Source organism: Moschus berezovskii, chromosome 5 (genome assembly GCF_049115385.1).
Source record: "Moschus berezovskii isolate FMDL1 chromosome 5, NW_MosBer_1.0, whole genome shotgun sequence".
Lineage (NCBI taxonomy): Eukaryota > Metazoa > Chordata > Mammalia > Artiodactyla > Moschidae > Moschus > Moschus berezovskii.
The window spans coordinates 122,274,644-122,287,700 of NC_142464.1; the positions used below are offsets into that span (position 1 = coordinate 122,274,644).

Here is a 13,057-nt window from a genome sequence, read left to right on the forward strand (position 1 = left end):
TACAGGATGCTTGGGGCTGGTGCACGGGGATGACCTAGAGGGAGGATAGGGGGAAGAGGGAGGTGGAAGGGGGCTTCAAGAAAAGGAACGCATGTACACCTGAGGCGGATTCGTGTCAATGTATGGCAAAACCAACCAATATATTAATGTAAGGTAATTTGCGTCCAATAAAATAAAAAAATTAAATTAAAAAAAAGAAACAATCAACAGAACAGTAAAACAAGGTATAATGTGTTAAGGAAAATGTATTATGTAAAAACTATATCATTTTGATGATATGGCATAACATAGGTAGGAAAGATATCTGAGATGTTATATCAAAATTGAGTGCTTGTACATTGATCCTTATTTTTAGATTTTTTTGAGAATAGCTACATTATTTTGCTTTTAATAATGAAGATAGTCATCTAAGGAAATAAAAAGAAAAGACTATATTAGCTAAACACTGTCAGGAGACTCATTTATCTTGGGTCGACATGCTACCGCTAGCCTTAGTCCGAGCCAGATGTATCTTGCGGTCCTCAGGCAATTCTCTCCTTGAGATCTTATATAGGAAAACGCCCCCAGTGATAGGAAAACTGAAGGGAAACTCCCAACAACCAGCTGACCTGGAGATGTATTGACACTTACAGGCTCTGGGAAAAGTCTTCCACCATATCTCCCAAGAAACCTTAGAAAGGACACCCATTCCTTTGGGCAATTGGATTCATCCCTATCAGACCGAAGATGAGCTATGGGTTAAAGAACGGAAAAAGAACCACTTCCACAAGTTCGGGCAGGCCCTCACACTGTCGTCCTGGCAACCCCTACCGCTGTTAAAGTTACAGGCGTCATCCCTTGGATCCACCACATCAGAGTCAAGAAGGCAGTGGCTTCCTGTGATGAGGACTTCTGGAAAGCAGTTCAGGACTCTGAAAATCCCCTCAAGGTCTGGTTCCAAATACAATGGCCCTCACCCACAAAGGGCGCTGAGCTCTGCTCTAGTCACTTCAGAAGCCGACTAGTCAATGCACAGCAGAAGCTTGAGGATTGCTCCAGCCACACTCTGACAGCTGACTGGTCATCCCCCCATGGAAGCTTGAGGATCTGGCTATCAAAATATCAATGGATTTTCATTGTCAACCTTGATCTTTATCACTGATTGGAGTTATTGCTGTGCTCTTCGCTCCAAGACTAGCTTCAGTCGCACTCCAGGACTCGGATTTGGGTCAGAAGCTGCAGTTAGCTGTCTGTTATCTCACTGTAGTGGGAAACCTCGGAGATCATGTCTCTTATGATCAATTCTCCCTACTAACTAAATCGCTCACAGTATAACTGACCCCCCTTCACGATAGGCTCAGTTGCTATAGCCATGACAACCCAAAGGTGGGGAGGAAACCTTTTGCTAGTGTTCAGTTATCTGTTATGTGCAGGCTGCTTTGGTGCCCCTTGCTGTAACAGATGGTACCGTTCCTTACCCATCACACACCGGTCAACATTACAGTCAACCCTTGGAAAACTGCTTTCTTAATCATCAGCTTGAACAGTGTGTGGATAGCCAATCCTGTAGGCTGGTCACCTACTGCCTTCTTAACCATGTGACGTGTATCCAGAGGCCTGGAAGCCAAAAATGTTTTCCACTTATGCCCCCCGCTGCTGCTGCCTTTCTCCCACCAAGTGGTCCAAACCCCAGGTGGCATCCTGATACCATGCCATTGCCATCATGCCCCTGTGCCTCTGCTTACCCCCAAACACCACACAGATGTAATAAAAGAGAACAGGTGTCTGTCTGCCAAACAAATGGAAAACCCTACTGGACAGGAACAATAATGCAGACAGACAAAATCACGGACCAACTTTGCCCTCAAAAATCAGGCTCTGACTACTGGCAGTATGACTCAGGTTACAGAGTTAACTTCCCCTTAGACCTTCATCTGTACCAGGTTCTCAGAGCAACCCATCACCTTCTTAAAGACACCATCCCCCAGCTGGCCAGGGATTGCTGGCTTTGCTTATCCTAAGGAGCGCCACGGTACTTAGCTACACCAGTACCACTGAATAAGGCAACAGCCATGGGACCTCCTATAGGTCCACCCTTACAAGGGCCACTCTTAAGGACAACTGAGTTAACTCAAAAGGCTCCAGAATGCTTTATAAATAATGGAAGAACTGAACCCGTAGACAATTTAGCCAGGGACCAATGTAATCAAACTTTAAAATGTGAGTGGCCTACTCATCCTCCCACAAGCACAATATGGTGCCGCCCCCATCAAGGCCTTTTCTTTGTGGGACAGATGCTTACTTATGCCTACCAGTCAACTGGAAGGGTATCTGGATCTTAGCTTTCCTCACTCCACCGATGAATATTGCCCCTAACAACCAGACTCACCTTACCTCTGGCAGCAAAGACATGGTCAAAAAGAGCCATCCAGTTTATACCTCTACTAGTTGGTCTGGAAATTACTCCTGGGATAGGTATGAGACTAGGAGGAATTGTTTCATCAACCACCTCCTACCACACACTATCCAAGGACTTCACAGACAACATTGAGAGAGCAGCCAAATCTTTAGTGACTTTACAGGACCAAACAGATTCCCTGGCTAAGGTGGCTTTACAGAACAGGAGAGGACTAGACTTACTGACAGCTGAAAAGCGAGGACTCTACGTCTTCTTGAACAAAGACTGCCGCTTTTATGTAAACCAATCAGGAATAGTCAGGGACACGGCCCAATATCTAAGGGAATGAATGATGAAAAAGAGAGAGGAACTAGCAAATTCCTGGGGTCACTGGAACCACATATGGAGCTGGCATCACGGCTTCTCCCTTTAACTGGGCTCTCTTCATTCTCTTTGCGGCACTCTTGTTTGTCTTTTGTATTCTCAGAGCTGTTACCCAGTTCATAACCTCTCGGACTGAATCCATAAAGTTACAAATGGTAATAGCTCAATATACCCCCTAAACAAAGGGGAGCTTTGAATATCCTACCGAAACACGAGATGATGCTTTCTACAATGAATGATAGAAGCATCAAGAGAGGGGAATGCAGAGGAAAAGTTAAAATTTTACATAACCTCCTGCTCCTGCCTCTGTAACTCAGCTTGCTCCTTGCAAAGTCTGGATCACGCAGGTCACGTAGTCTCTGAAAGTGGGGACTCACAATACTAGGAACTGGAGCTTATCTCACTCATCCTTGTCCTGCTCTTTGCAATCTCCCAGCCCCTGAAAACCTGCAGAATTATTCCTATCTGTGTTTAAAAACTCTGTAACCCCTTTGTTTGGTGATCACAGCTTAGAGTGCTAACTCCTCTAGTTCTCCCAGAGTAATAAACCTGACTTCTCCAACTCTGTGAATGTGGTACTTTGTTTCTCAAGTACTGGTTTCTGCAATAAAGCTCAGAGAGGGAAACTCAGTAGCCTGAGGTCACAGAACTAAGCTGAGATTTGAACCCAGCCAGGATTGTTGGACATCACTTTGCCCTTTTCCCTCTGGGTCAATCTGGCTCTGAATCTTACTGAACCACAAGCTGAACCTTGGCAGGCCACGGTCCTATCCTTGGGGCAGTTTCAACATGCACAGGTCTTGTGACCAAGGCGACCTCAGTATTCTCATCTGAAAGGGGACCTGTAGTGACCAGGGACAGGGAGCTGTGCTGACCTAGGGAGGGGGAAGCACACAGCCCAGGAGGGTCCAATCCTGCCCTGTCTCTGGGAGGCATTGTGTTACCTCGGAGACCGCCCAGCGGAGCTGCTGGAGCTGCTGCAGGCCCCAGGCCGGGTCCAGGAACCGGTGGGGAGCCAACAACACATAGCGTGTGAACATGGACTCCCCAGCATACAGCAAAGCGCTGGCTCGCCTCACCAGCCCCTTGAGACCACTTCGGGAGGCATAGAATCCAGTCCAAGCGTGAAATATTTCTAGAAGCAAAAGACCAGGAGTGGGTGTGAGGTCCTGCCCACGGAGGCCCCTGAGCCTCATCTGGGAAATGCTGAGGAAGATGAGGTCAGAGACAGATCTGCCTGGGCCCCCAGGGACACAGCCTAGGTCAGGGGGTGATCTCAGGGCTCCTGTCCCAGCCAGATCAGCAACGGCACAAGATCCCTGGATGGCTGGGCAACTGGCAGGGTCAGGCTGGGCTGGGGCAGGCCTGGAGAGGCCTGAGCACTGAAGGACTGTGATGACAACAGGAATTCAGTGTGCCCCTGAACCCTTGGTCCGGCCCGTGGGGAAAGGCCCTGAGTACCACAGGGGAGGAAGGAGAGGGATGAGCGCGAGGAATGAGGGACCCAGAGGGGAAGGGCTGGAGTGCTGGCAGCCCCTGTGTGCCTCTGGAGAAAAAGTGGGTTCTGGAAGGCATGCATTTCAGCAGTTCTCTCTGGATGCTCAGCAGGGAAGGATGGCAGCGGGGTGGGAGCTGTGAGAGCCCTGCAGCCACTGTCCTGACTCTGGACTAAGAATGTGAGGCTGGTGGAAGGGGCAAGAATCTGAGCACCCTGGGACTGGGATGTGCTCAGCAGGTGGGTCAGGGTTCCCGACCGTTCCCTCCTCCGGCCTCCTCCCCAGGCTGGGTTGTGCCTCCATTCTCTGTTCTTCCCTCAGAGGACCTTGGCTCGACAAGGAAGGGAAGCCAGGAGGACTGGGGAAAGGCTACAGGCTGAGGGGCCAGACACAGGGGCCCTCCACAGCTCCTCCCGGAAGCTGAGCACACAGGTCAGGCACCAGCTCACCACAGCCTCAGCTCTAAGCAGGGACCCAACTAGACAAAGCTACTAAGATAACCCCGTGCTCAGATCAGGACCAAGCCTCCTCCTTGAACTTTCCGTTCCGTCGCTCAGTCGTGTCCGACTCTTTGCGACCCCGTGGACTGTAGCCTACCAGGCTTCTCCGTCCATGGGATTCTCCAGGCAAGAATACTGGAGTGGGTTACCGTTTCCTTCTCCGGTGGATCTTCCCGACCCAGGGATCGAACCCGGGTCTTCTGCTTTGGAGGCAGATGCTTTAACCTCTGAGCCACCAGTCTCTGATTAAATGGTGCCTCTCTAGAGGGAGGCTAAGTGGACACACCCACCTCGCTTTTCACTGGACCTTTCAGCATACCCTCCCACCCAGACGCAAACACTCTTTCCTGCCTCTTGGTAACCACGCCCACATCCTCTATCCCCGCCCATCTCAAGTGTGACCACGCCTACCCGGCAGTGCCCACACCTATGCCAACTGTAATCCCGCCCACATGCTCTATCCCCGCCCACCTCAAGTGTGGCCACGCCCACCCGGCATTGTCACACCAACCTCAGTTGGAACCCCGCCCCTCCTGTAGCCACTCTTACCTACTCCATGAGCCAGCCCTCCCCCAGTCTGATGAGGTCCCAAGGGAAGTGTCCTGAGAGGTATGTAGCCCCCCTTTCTCACCACTCAGGCAGAATACCAAGGCCGGAGAGGAACTGCAAACCCCAGTCAGGGGCAGTCAGGGTGGCACCCAGACCAGAACCAGCCCTGCAGCTGGGGCCCATCCTGCTGTCTCTTCAAAAGGGAAGGAAATGAGAAGGGAAGTGGTTGTATTTGAACTCCCATGTGGGAGTCCCTCCAGTCCTCCAAGAACCCATGTCACAGATGACAAAACCAAGCCTCAGAGCGGTGACGTCACTTACCCAAAGCCACCCAACCCGTGGGGGCAGGGGCTGCGATCTCAACCCAGGTGAGCATCTGAGTCACCGCCTGGGGCCAGCCCTGCTGAGACACTGTGCCTGCTGAATGGTGAGGGCGGGTAGGGGACAGGCCCTGGAGAGGCGTAGCTCAGGCACCCTGATCCCCTGGGTGACGTTCAGCCAGTGGATGCTGTTGTGAGCCTGGGTCTCCTAACTGTCCAGGGACAGACACTCAGCTCACCTCTCCCTTCTAAAACGACCTGTCCTGCTGAGTGATCCCACCATGAACCTAGGGCTGGCCAAACCTGGCTGGGAGGTAGGGCCTGATCAGGGTCCCTGGGCTGCCCTGGCTCATGGGGTCCTGGCCACAGTCTCCCCACACACCCATTACCCTTCAGTTCAGTTCAGTTCAGTCGCTCAGTCGTGTCCGACTCTCCGCGACCCCATGAATCACAGCACGCCAGGCCTCCCTGTCCATCACCAATTCCCGGAGTACACTCAAACTCATGTCCACAGAGTCGGTGATGCCATCCAGCCATCTCATTCTCCGTCGTCCCCTTCTCCTCCCGCCCCCAACCTTTCCCAGCATCAGAGTCTTTTCCAGTGAGTCAACTCGTCGCATGAGGTGGCCAAAGTATTGCAGTTTCAGCTTTAGCATCAGTCCCTCCAATGAACACCCAGGATTGATCTCCTTTAGAATGGACTGGTTGGATCTCCTTGCAGTATAAGGGACTCTCAAGAGTCTTCTCCAACACCACAGTTCAAAAGCATCGATTCTTCGGCGATCAGCTTTCTTCACAGTCCAACTCTCACATCCATACATGACCATTACCCTTAGCTCCTCTCTTTTTTGGAAAGGGGGAGCAGGACAACAAGGATCCTTGAAGGATCCTGGCATTGTATGCAGTAAGGGTTTCAGATGTTCAATAATTTGGCCAACACCATCCCCCAAAGATGCCCTGAGCAAGGGCTGGACCCGGTGTGGAGGGCGTTCCTGCCTCCCCAGCTGCCAGTGGGAGGCTGTGTGTGCATAATTCCTGTCTGGCTTGCAGATAGGGGAGCTGGACCTTCTGGGGGGTCCGCTTGGAGGTGGGTGGGGTTGGACCTGGAAGAGGCTCTGATGCTGGGCTTCCTTCAGGACAATCAGGCCCCAGGCTAGCTTCCTCAGGATGGAGTCCCCACAGCATGTCCAGGATGGCACCTGGCCTCCCAGGATGGAGATGCTGCTCTAAGTGTTAACATCTGCCTCTGCTGAGCCCTGGCTCTGGCCCAGGCACTAGGCTGAGGGCTCTCCTCATCTCACTTCATTTTCACACTGGATGCGCTAACCTAGACGAATGTCCCCGCTTTCCTGACACGGAACGGTTCCACACGTTTTCACCACCCGGCACAAGGCTCACTCCACGACCTTTCACCCTGAGGCTGCGCCAGTCACAGTCAAAACCGTCCTGGCCTCCAGGACACAGGCTTGTGTGAGACAGGCCCCCCAATAATGATTGTAGTAATAGGTGAAAAGTGGGACCCTGAGGGGAAGAGGAGACAACCGATCTAGACTTAAGGGCAGGAAAGGCTTCCTGGAGGAGGTGACACGCATGCATGCATGCTCAGTCATGTCTGACTCTGCAACCCCGCGGACTGTAGCCCGCCAGGCTCCTCTGTCCATGGGATTTCCCAGGCGAGAATCCCGGAGTGGGTTGCCATTTCCTCCACCGAGGGATCTTCCCTACCCACATCCCCTGTGTCTCCTGCATTGGCAGGGGCTTCTTTACCACAAGCACCACCTGGGGGTCAGAGGTGACACTACAGGCCAGTTGGGACTTTGCAGAAAGAGGAGGCAGGCACGGGGCAGTCCTTCCGGCAGCACTGCAGTGAAAGGCAGAGCCAGGACCTGTTGCCTGCGGACAGCGCGAGAGGCTCCGGGAGCGAGGAAGCGGGCGGAGTGTGGAGGGGGCAGGCAGGAGGGTCAGGGCCTGTACCTCCCCCAGGGCCCCTGCAGGCTCCAAGCAGAGGCCTGAGCAGGCACTGAGTCTGGGGGCCCCTTTCCTCCCTGCTTCCCCACCAGAGGCTCCTACCTGAGGAATAAGGCAGGAAGTCTCGGTGGTCCCGGACCTTCCAGGAGAGCCGGTGAGCGTGAACAGCCCGGAAGTAGTTGCCCAGCGTGGCGTACTGCATCACGATGCCGTGCTGGGGTGTGAACTTGTTGACCTCCTTCATTACACGGTCCATGTTGGAGAATTGCAGCGAGGCGTTGAAGAACTGCCTGTCACATCCCTGCAGGCCCGGGGACAGAAGCAACGCCCTGCCCTTGGTGCAGAGCCCGGCCCGCGCAGGGAGAGCCCCCCTCACCCCGTGGCCACGCCCCGCTCCCCTGTGTCTGTGTCTTCCTCTGTCTGCCATGTTCAGCTTGTGTCCCCAGCGCTGCTTTGCCCCACAGCCGCGGGTTTGCACCCTTTCACTACATCCCCCTGGTCTCCACACTCTCCAGGGCCAACTTTGACCGCCAAAAATCTGATCTCCTTCTCTATGAGACTGGTTTTGTGAAATTCCACATGTGAGGTGATTCAGGTTTGGTTTTTCTGTGTCTGATTGACTTCACTTCTTGACTGTTTCTTAAACCCCAGCACATTATTGGATATCAATAACCTTAATTATGATAAGATACGAAACAGGAATAAAAAGCAGAATGGCTTGCTTGAATTTACCGACCTTAATTACATCCCCTGAAAGATGTCAAAGTAGAAAAGCTGATAAACTCCTGGAAATATATAACCTGATCAGTCTGAATTATGTGTAAATAGAAAGCCTGAACAAATGGGTACTAAAAGCAAACTGAACCAGGATCCAAATACTTCTCAAGAAGCAAAGATCAACATTCAGTGGCGATGTCTATCAAATGTTGAAGAGAATTTATAGTGAATTTAAGCCTAGTACAGCACACTAGGCTTCCCTGCCCATCACCAACTCCCAGAACTTACTCAAACTCATGCCATCGAGTTGGTAATGCCATTCAACCATCTCCTCCTCTGTCATCCCCTTCTCCTCATGTCTTCAAGTTTTCCCAGCATAAACGTCTTTTCCAATGAGTCAGGTCTTCGCATCAGGTAGCCAAAGTATTGGAGCTTTAGCTTCAGGATCAGCCCTTCCAATGAATATTCAGGACTGATTTCCTTTACGATTGACTGGTTGGATCTCCTTGCAGTCCAAGGGACTCTCAAGAGTCTTCTCCAACACCACAGTTCAAAAGCATCAATTCTTCGGCGCTCAGCCTTCTTTATGGTACAATTCTCACATCCATACATGACTACTGGAAAAACCATAGTTTGACTAGATGAACCTTTGTTGGCAAAGGAATGTCTCTGCTTTTTAATATGCTTTCTAAGTTGGTGATAACTTTTCTTCCAAGAATCAAGCATCTTTTATTTTCACGGCTGCAGTCACCATCTGCAGTGATTTTGGAGCCCAAGAAAATAAAATCCTTCAATATTTCCATTGTTTCCAATCTCTTTGCCATGAAGTGATGGGACCAGCTGCCGTGATCTTAGTGTTTTGAATGTTGAGTTTTAAGCCAGCTTTTTCATTCTCCTCTTTCAGTTTCATCAAGAGGCTCCTCAATTCCTCTTCGCTTCTTCCATAAGGGTGGTGCCATCTGTATATCTGAAGTAAATGATATTTCTCCCAGTAATCTTGATTCCAGCTTGTGCTTCATCCAGTCTGGCATTCTGCATGATGTACTCTTCATATAAATCAAATGAGCAGGGTGACAATATACAGCCTTGATTTACTCCTTTCCCAATTTGGAACCAGTTCATTGTTCCATGTCTGGGTCTAACTGTTGCTCTTGACCTGCATACAAATTTCTCAGGAGGTAGGTAAGCTGGTCTGGTATTGCCATCAAGGATTAGGGAATACAAATCCTTTACAAACTAGAAGGGGACTGAAAGGTTTCAATACAATTTTACAAGGCCAAGATTACCCTGACACCAAACCCGGCAAAGAAGCCTCAAGAAAAGAAAATTATAGCTCAATATATCCTAGGAACATAGATGCAAAAATCCTCAACAATCTAATAACAGACAAAATCAACAATACTGGAAGACAATATTGCATCATCATAAAGCAGAACGCAAGGAATTTATTCTAGGAATGCAAGGATCAATCAACATCCTCAAATCAATCAGCAAGAAAATGTGAGATAAAAGTTATATGATCATCTCAACAGATGCAGAAAAGGCATAAGACAAAATTCAAATTCCATTTGTGATAAAATCTCTCCTCAAAGTGGGTGTGGATGAAAATCACCTCAACATCAGTTCAGTTCAGTTCAGTTCAGTCGCTCAGTCGTGTCCGACTCTCCGCGACCCCATGAATCACAGCACGCCAGGCCTCCCTGTCCAGAGGCCATATATGACAAGCTGACTGCTAACACCAACTCAAGGAAGAAAAGGTAAAACTATTCCTGGGAGATCAGGAAAAAGACAAGGATGATCCCACTCACCACTTATTTAATGTGGTATTATAAATCAGAGTTGCACCAATTAGCAATGAAAAAGCATGGAAATCAGAACAGAATATGAAATAAAGTTCTCACTAATGGCTGCTGTAATGATGTCATAAAAATAGTGACTATAGAAAACCCCAGAGACAAATCTTAAAATTTTTTAATATAAATTTATTTATTTGAATTGGAGGCTAATTACTTTACAATATTGTATTGGCTTTGCCATACATTGACATGAATCTGCCCCGGGTGTACATGTGTCCCCATCCTGAGCCCCCCTCCCGGCTCCCTCCCCATCCATCCCTCTGGGTCATCCCCGTGCACCAGCCCAAGCACCCTGTCTCATGCATCGAACCTGGACTGGCGATTCATTTCACATGTGATAATATACATGTTTCAGTGCCATTCTCCCAAATCATCCCACCCTCGCCCTCTCCCACAGAGTCCCAAAGACTGTTCTATACATCTGTGTCTCTTTGGCTGTCTCATATACAGGGTTATCGTTACCATCTTTCTAAACTCCATATATATGCGTTAGTACACTGTATTGGTGTTTTTCTTTCTGGCTTTCTTCACTGTGTAGAATAGGCTCCAGTTTCACCCACCTCATTAGAACCGATTCAGATGTATTCTTTTCAATGGCTGAGTGATACTCATCGTGTCTATGTACCACAGCTTTCTTATCCATTCGTCTGCAGATGGACATCTAGGTTGCTTCCATGTCCTGGCTGTTGTAAACTGTGCTGCAGTGAACACTGGGGTACACGTGTCTGTTTCAATTCTGGTTTCCTCAGTGTGTATGCCCAGGAGCGGGATTGCTGGGTCGTATGGCAGTTCTATTTCCAGCTTTTTAAGGAATCTCCACACTGTTCTCCATAATGGCTGTACTAATCTTCAGTGAATAACAGCACTAAAGTTGCAGGATAAAATATCGACGGACACAGTCACCTGCTGATTAGCGTTTCCACATACTAACAACAAACCATCAGACAGAGAAATGAAGGAAACAAGCCTACTGATAGTTACATCAAAAAGGTAAAATGCCTAGGAATACATTTCACAGAGCAGGTGACAGCCCTGCACACTGAATACTGGCCGGCGCTGTGATGATCGAAATGGAGGAAGACCCAAGTTAAGTGGCAAAATACTCTGTGCTCATGACTGAAAGAGCAGGGCTGCATTTTCCAAAGCAGTCTACAGATTCAGTGCAACACCTTTGAAAATTCCAAGGACGTTTTTCACAGAAATAGAATAACCAATCCTAAAATTTATGGGAACCGCAAAGACCATGAATGGTCAGAGCGATCTTTAGTGGGAAGAGCAAAACTAGCAGCATCGTGCACCCTGATTTCAGACTTCACTGCACAGTCACAGCAAGCCAAATAGTCTGGTGCCGACAATAAAAGATACAGATAGATCCATGGGATAGAATAGAGAGCTCAGGAGCAAAGCCATGTGTGTATGGTAATTACATTACAGCAAAGGGGCAAGAATATAAACTGGGGAAAGGACATCTACCAGAAATGGTCTTGTGAAAGCTGAACATCCTCAGGTGTAGAAAGACGTTGGACCACTGCCTGACACTGTACTCAAACAGTAAGTCAAGCTAACTAGAGACTTGATTGTAACTCCTGGAACTATAAGGGCTTCCAGAAGAAAACGTACACTGTAAATTCCTCATCATCAATCTTTTTTTTTTAAGTAATTAATTTATTTTTTATTGGAGGCAAATTATTTTACAATATTATATTGGTTGGTTTTGCCATACATTGACATGAATTCGCCCCGGGTTTACATAAGTTCCCCCTTCTGAACCCCCCTCCCACATCCCTCCTCCCTTTATCCTCCCTCTGGGTCATCCCCGCACGCCAGCCCCAAGTATCCTATAACATGCATCAACCCTGAACTAGTGATTCGTTTCACATATGACAACATACGTGTTTCAATGCCATTCTCCCAAATCATCCCACCCTCACCCTCTCCCACAGAGTCCCAAAGACTGTTCTATACATCTGTGTCTCTTCTCATCATCAATCTTGATAATGAGTTTTTGGATTTGACATCACATGGAAAGGGAACACAAAGAATAATAAACAAGTAAGACTTGGAAGGAAAGTTATGACCAACCTAGATAGTATATTAAAAAGCAGAGACATTACTTTGCCAACAAAGGTCCGTCTAGTCAAGGCTATGGTTTTTCCTGTGGTCATGTATGGATGTGAGAGTTGGACTGTGAAGAAAGCTGATCGCCGAAGAATTGATGCTTTTAAACTGTGATGTTGGAGAAGACTCTTGAGAGTCCCTTATACTGCAAGGAGATCCAACCAGTCCATTCTAAAGGAGATCAATCCTGGGTATTCATTGGAAGGACTGATGCTAAAGCTGAAACTCCAATACTTTGGCCACCTCATGTGACGAGTTGACTCACTGGAAAAGACTCTGATGCTGGGAGGGGTTGTGGGCAGGAGGAGAAGGGGATGACAGAGGATGAGATGGCTGGATGGCATCACCGACTCGATGGACATGAGTTTGAATGAATTCTGGGAGTTGGTGATGGACAGGGAGGCCTGGCGTGCTGCGATTCATGGAATCGCAAAGAGTCGGACACGACTGAGCGACTGAACTGAACTGAAGACTACATCAAACTAAAAGCTTCTGCACAGCAAAGAAACTTCATAAATAAAGACAGTCTATGAAATGAAACATTTGCACGTCATAAATCTGAAAAGGTGGAAGTTATTTCAGGTATGATGAATGTCTAAATTTAACATTTTGAAACTTCTTCCAAGAAACAGGCTGGAAAATTCCCCTCCTTTATGTCATTAGAAATATTGTATTTTCTTCTTTCCCAGGGAGAATGATTCTCCTCCTCCCATTCCACTTGCCAGGCTATGACCATAGAAAGATGAATAAACCATCATCCGTGCCCTCAAGT

General features: G+C 48.7%; 1 protein-coding gene across 1 annotated transcript in view; it reads right to left on the reverse strand.

Moving 5' to 3' along the window:
• LOC148777944 (epididymis-specific alpha-mannosidase-like) overlaps positions 1-13,057 on the reverse strand; it is a 71,243-nt gene that overhangs the window by 24,984 nt on the left and 33,202 nt on the right. Inside the window, exons 9-10 of the mRNA XM_088836135.1 lie at positions 7,697-7,895; positions 3,706-3,896 (exon numbers count right to left, since the gene is read on the reverse strand). Coding sequence (XP_088692261.1) covers positions 3,706-3,896; positions 7,697-7,895 — 390 coding nt within the window. The remainder of the gene's footprint in view (positions 1-3,705; positions 3,897-7,696; positions 7,896-13,057) is intronic.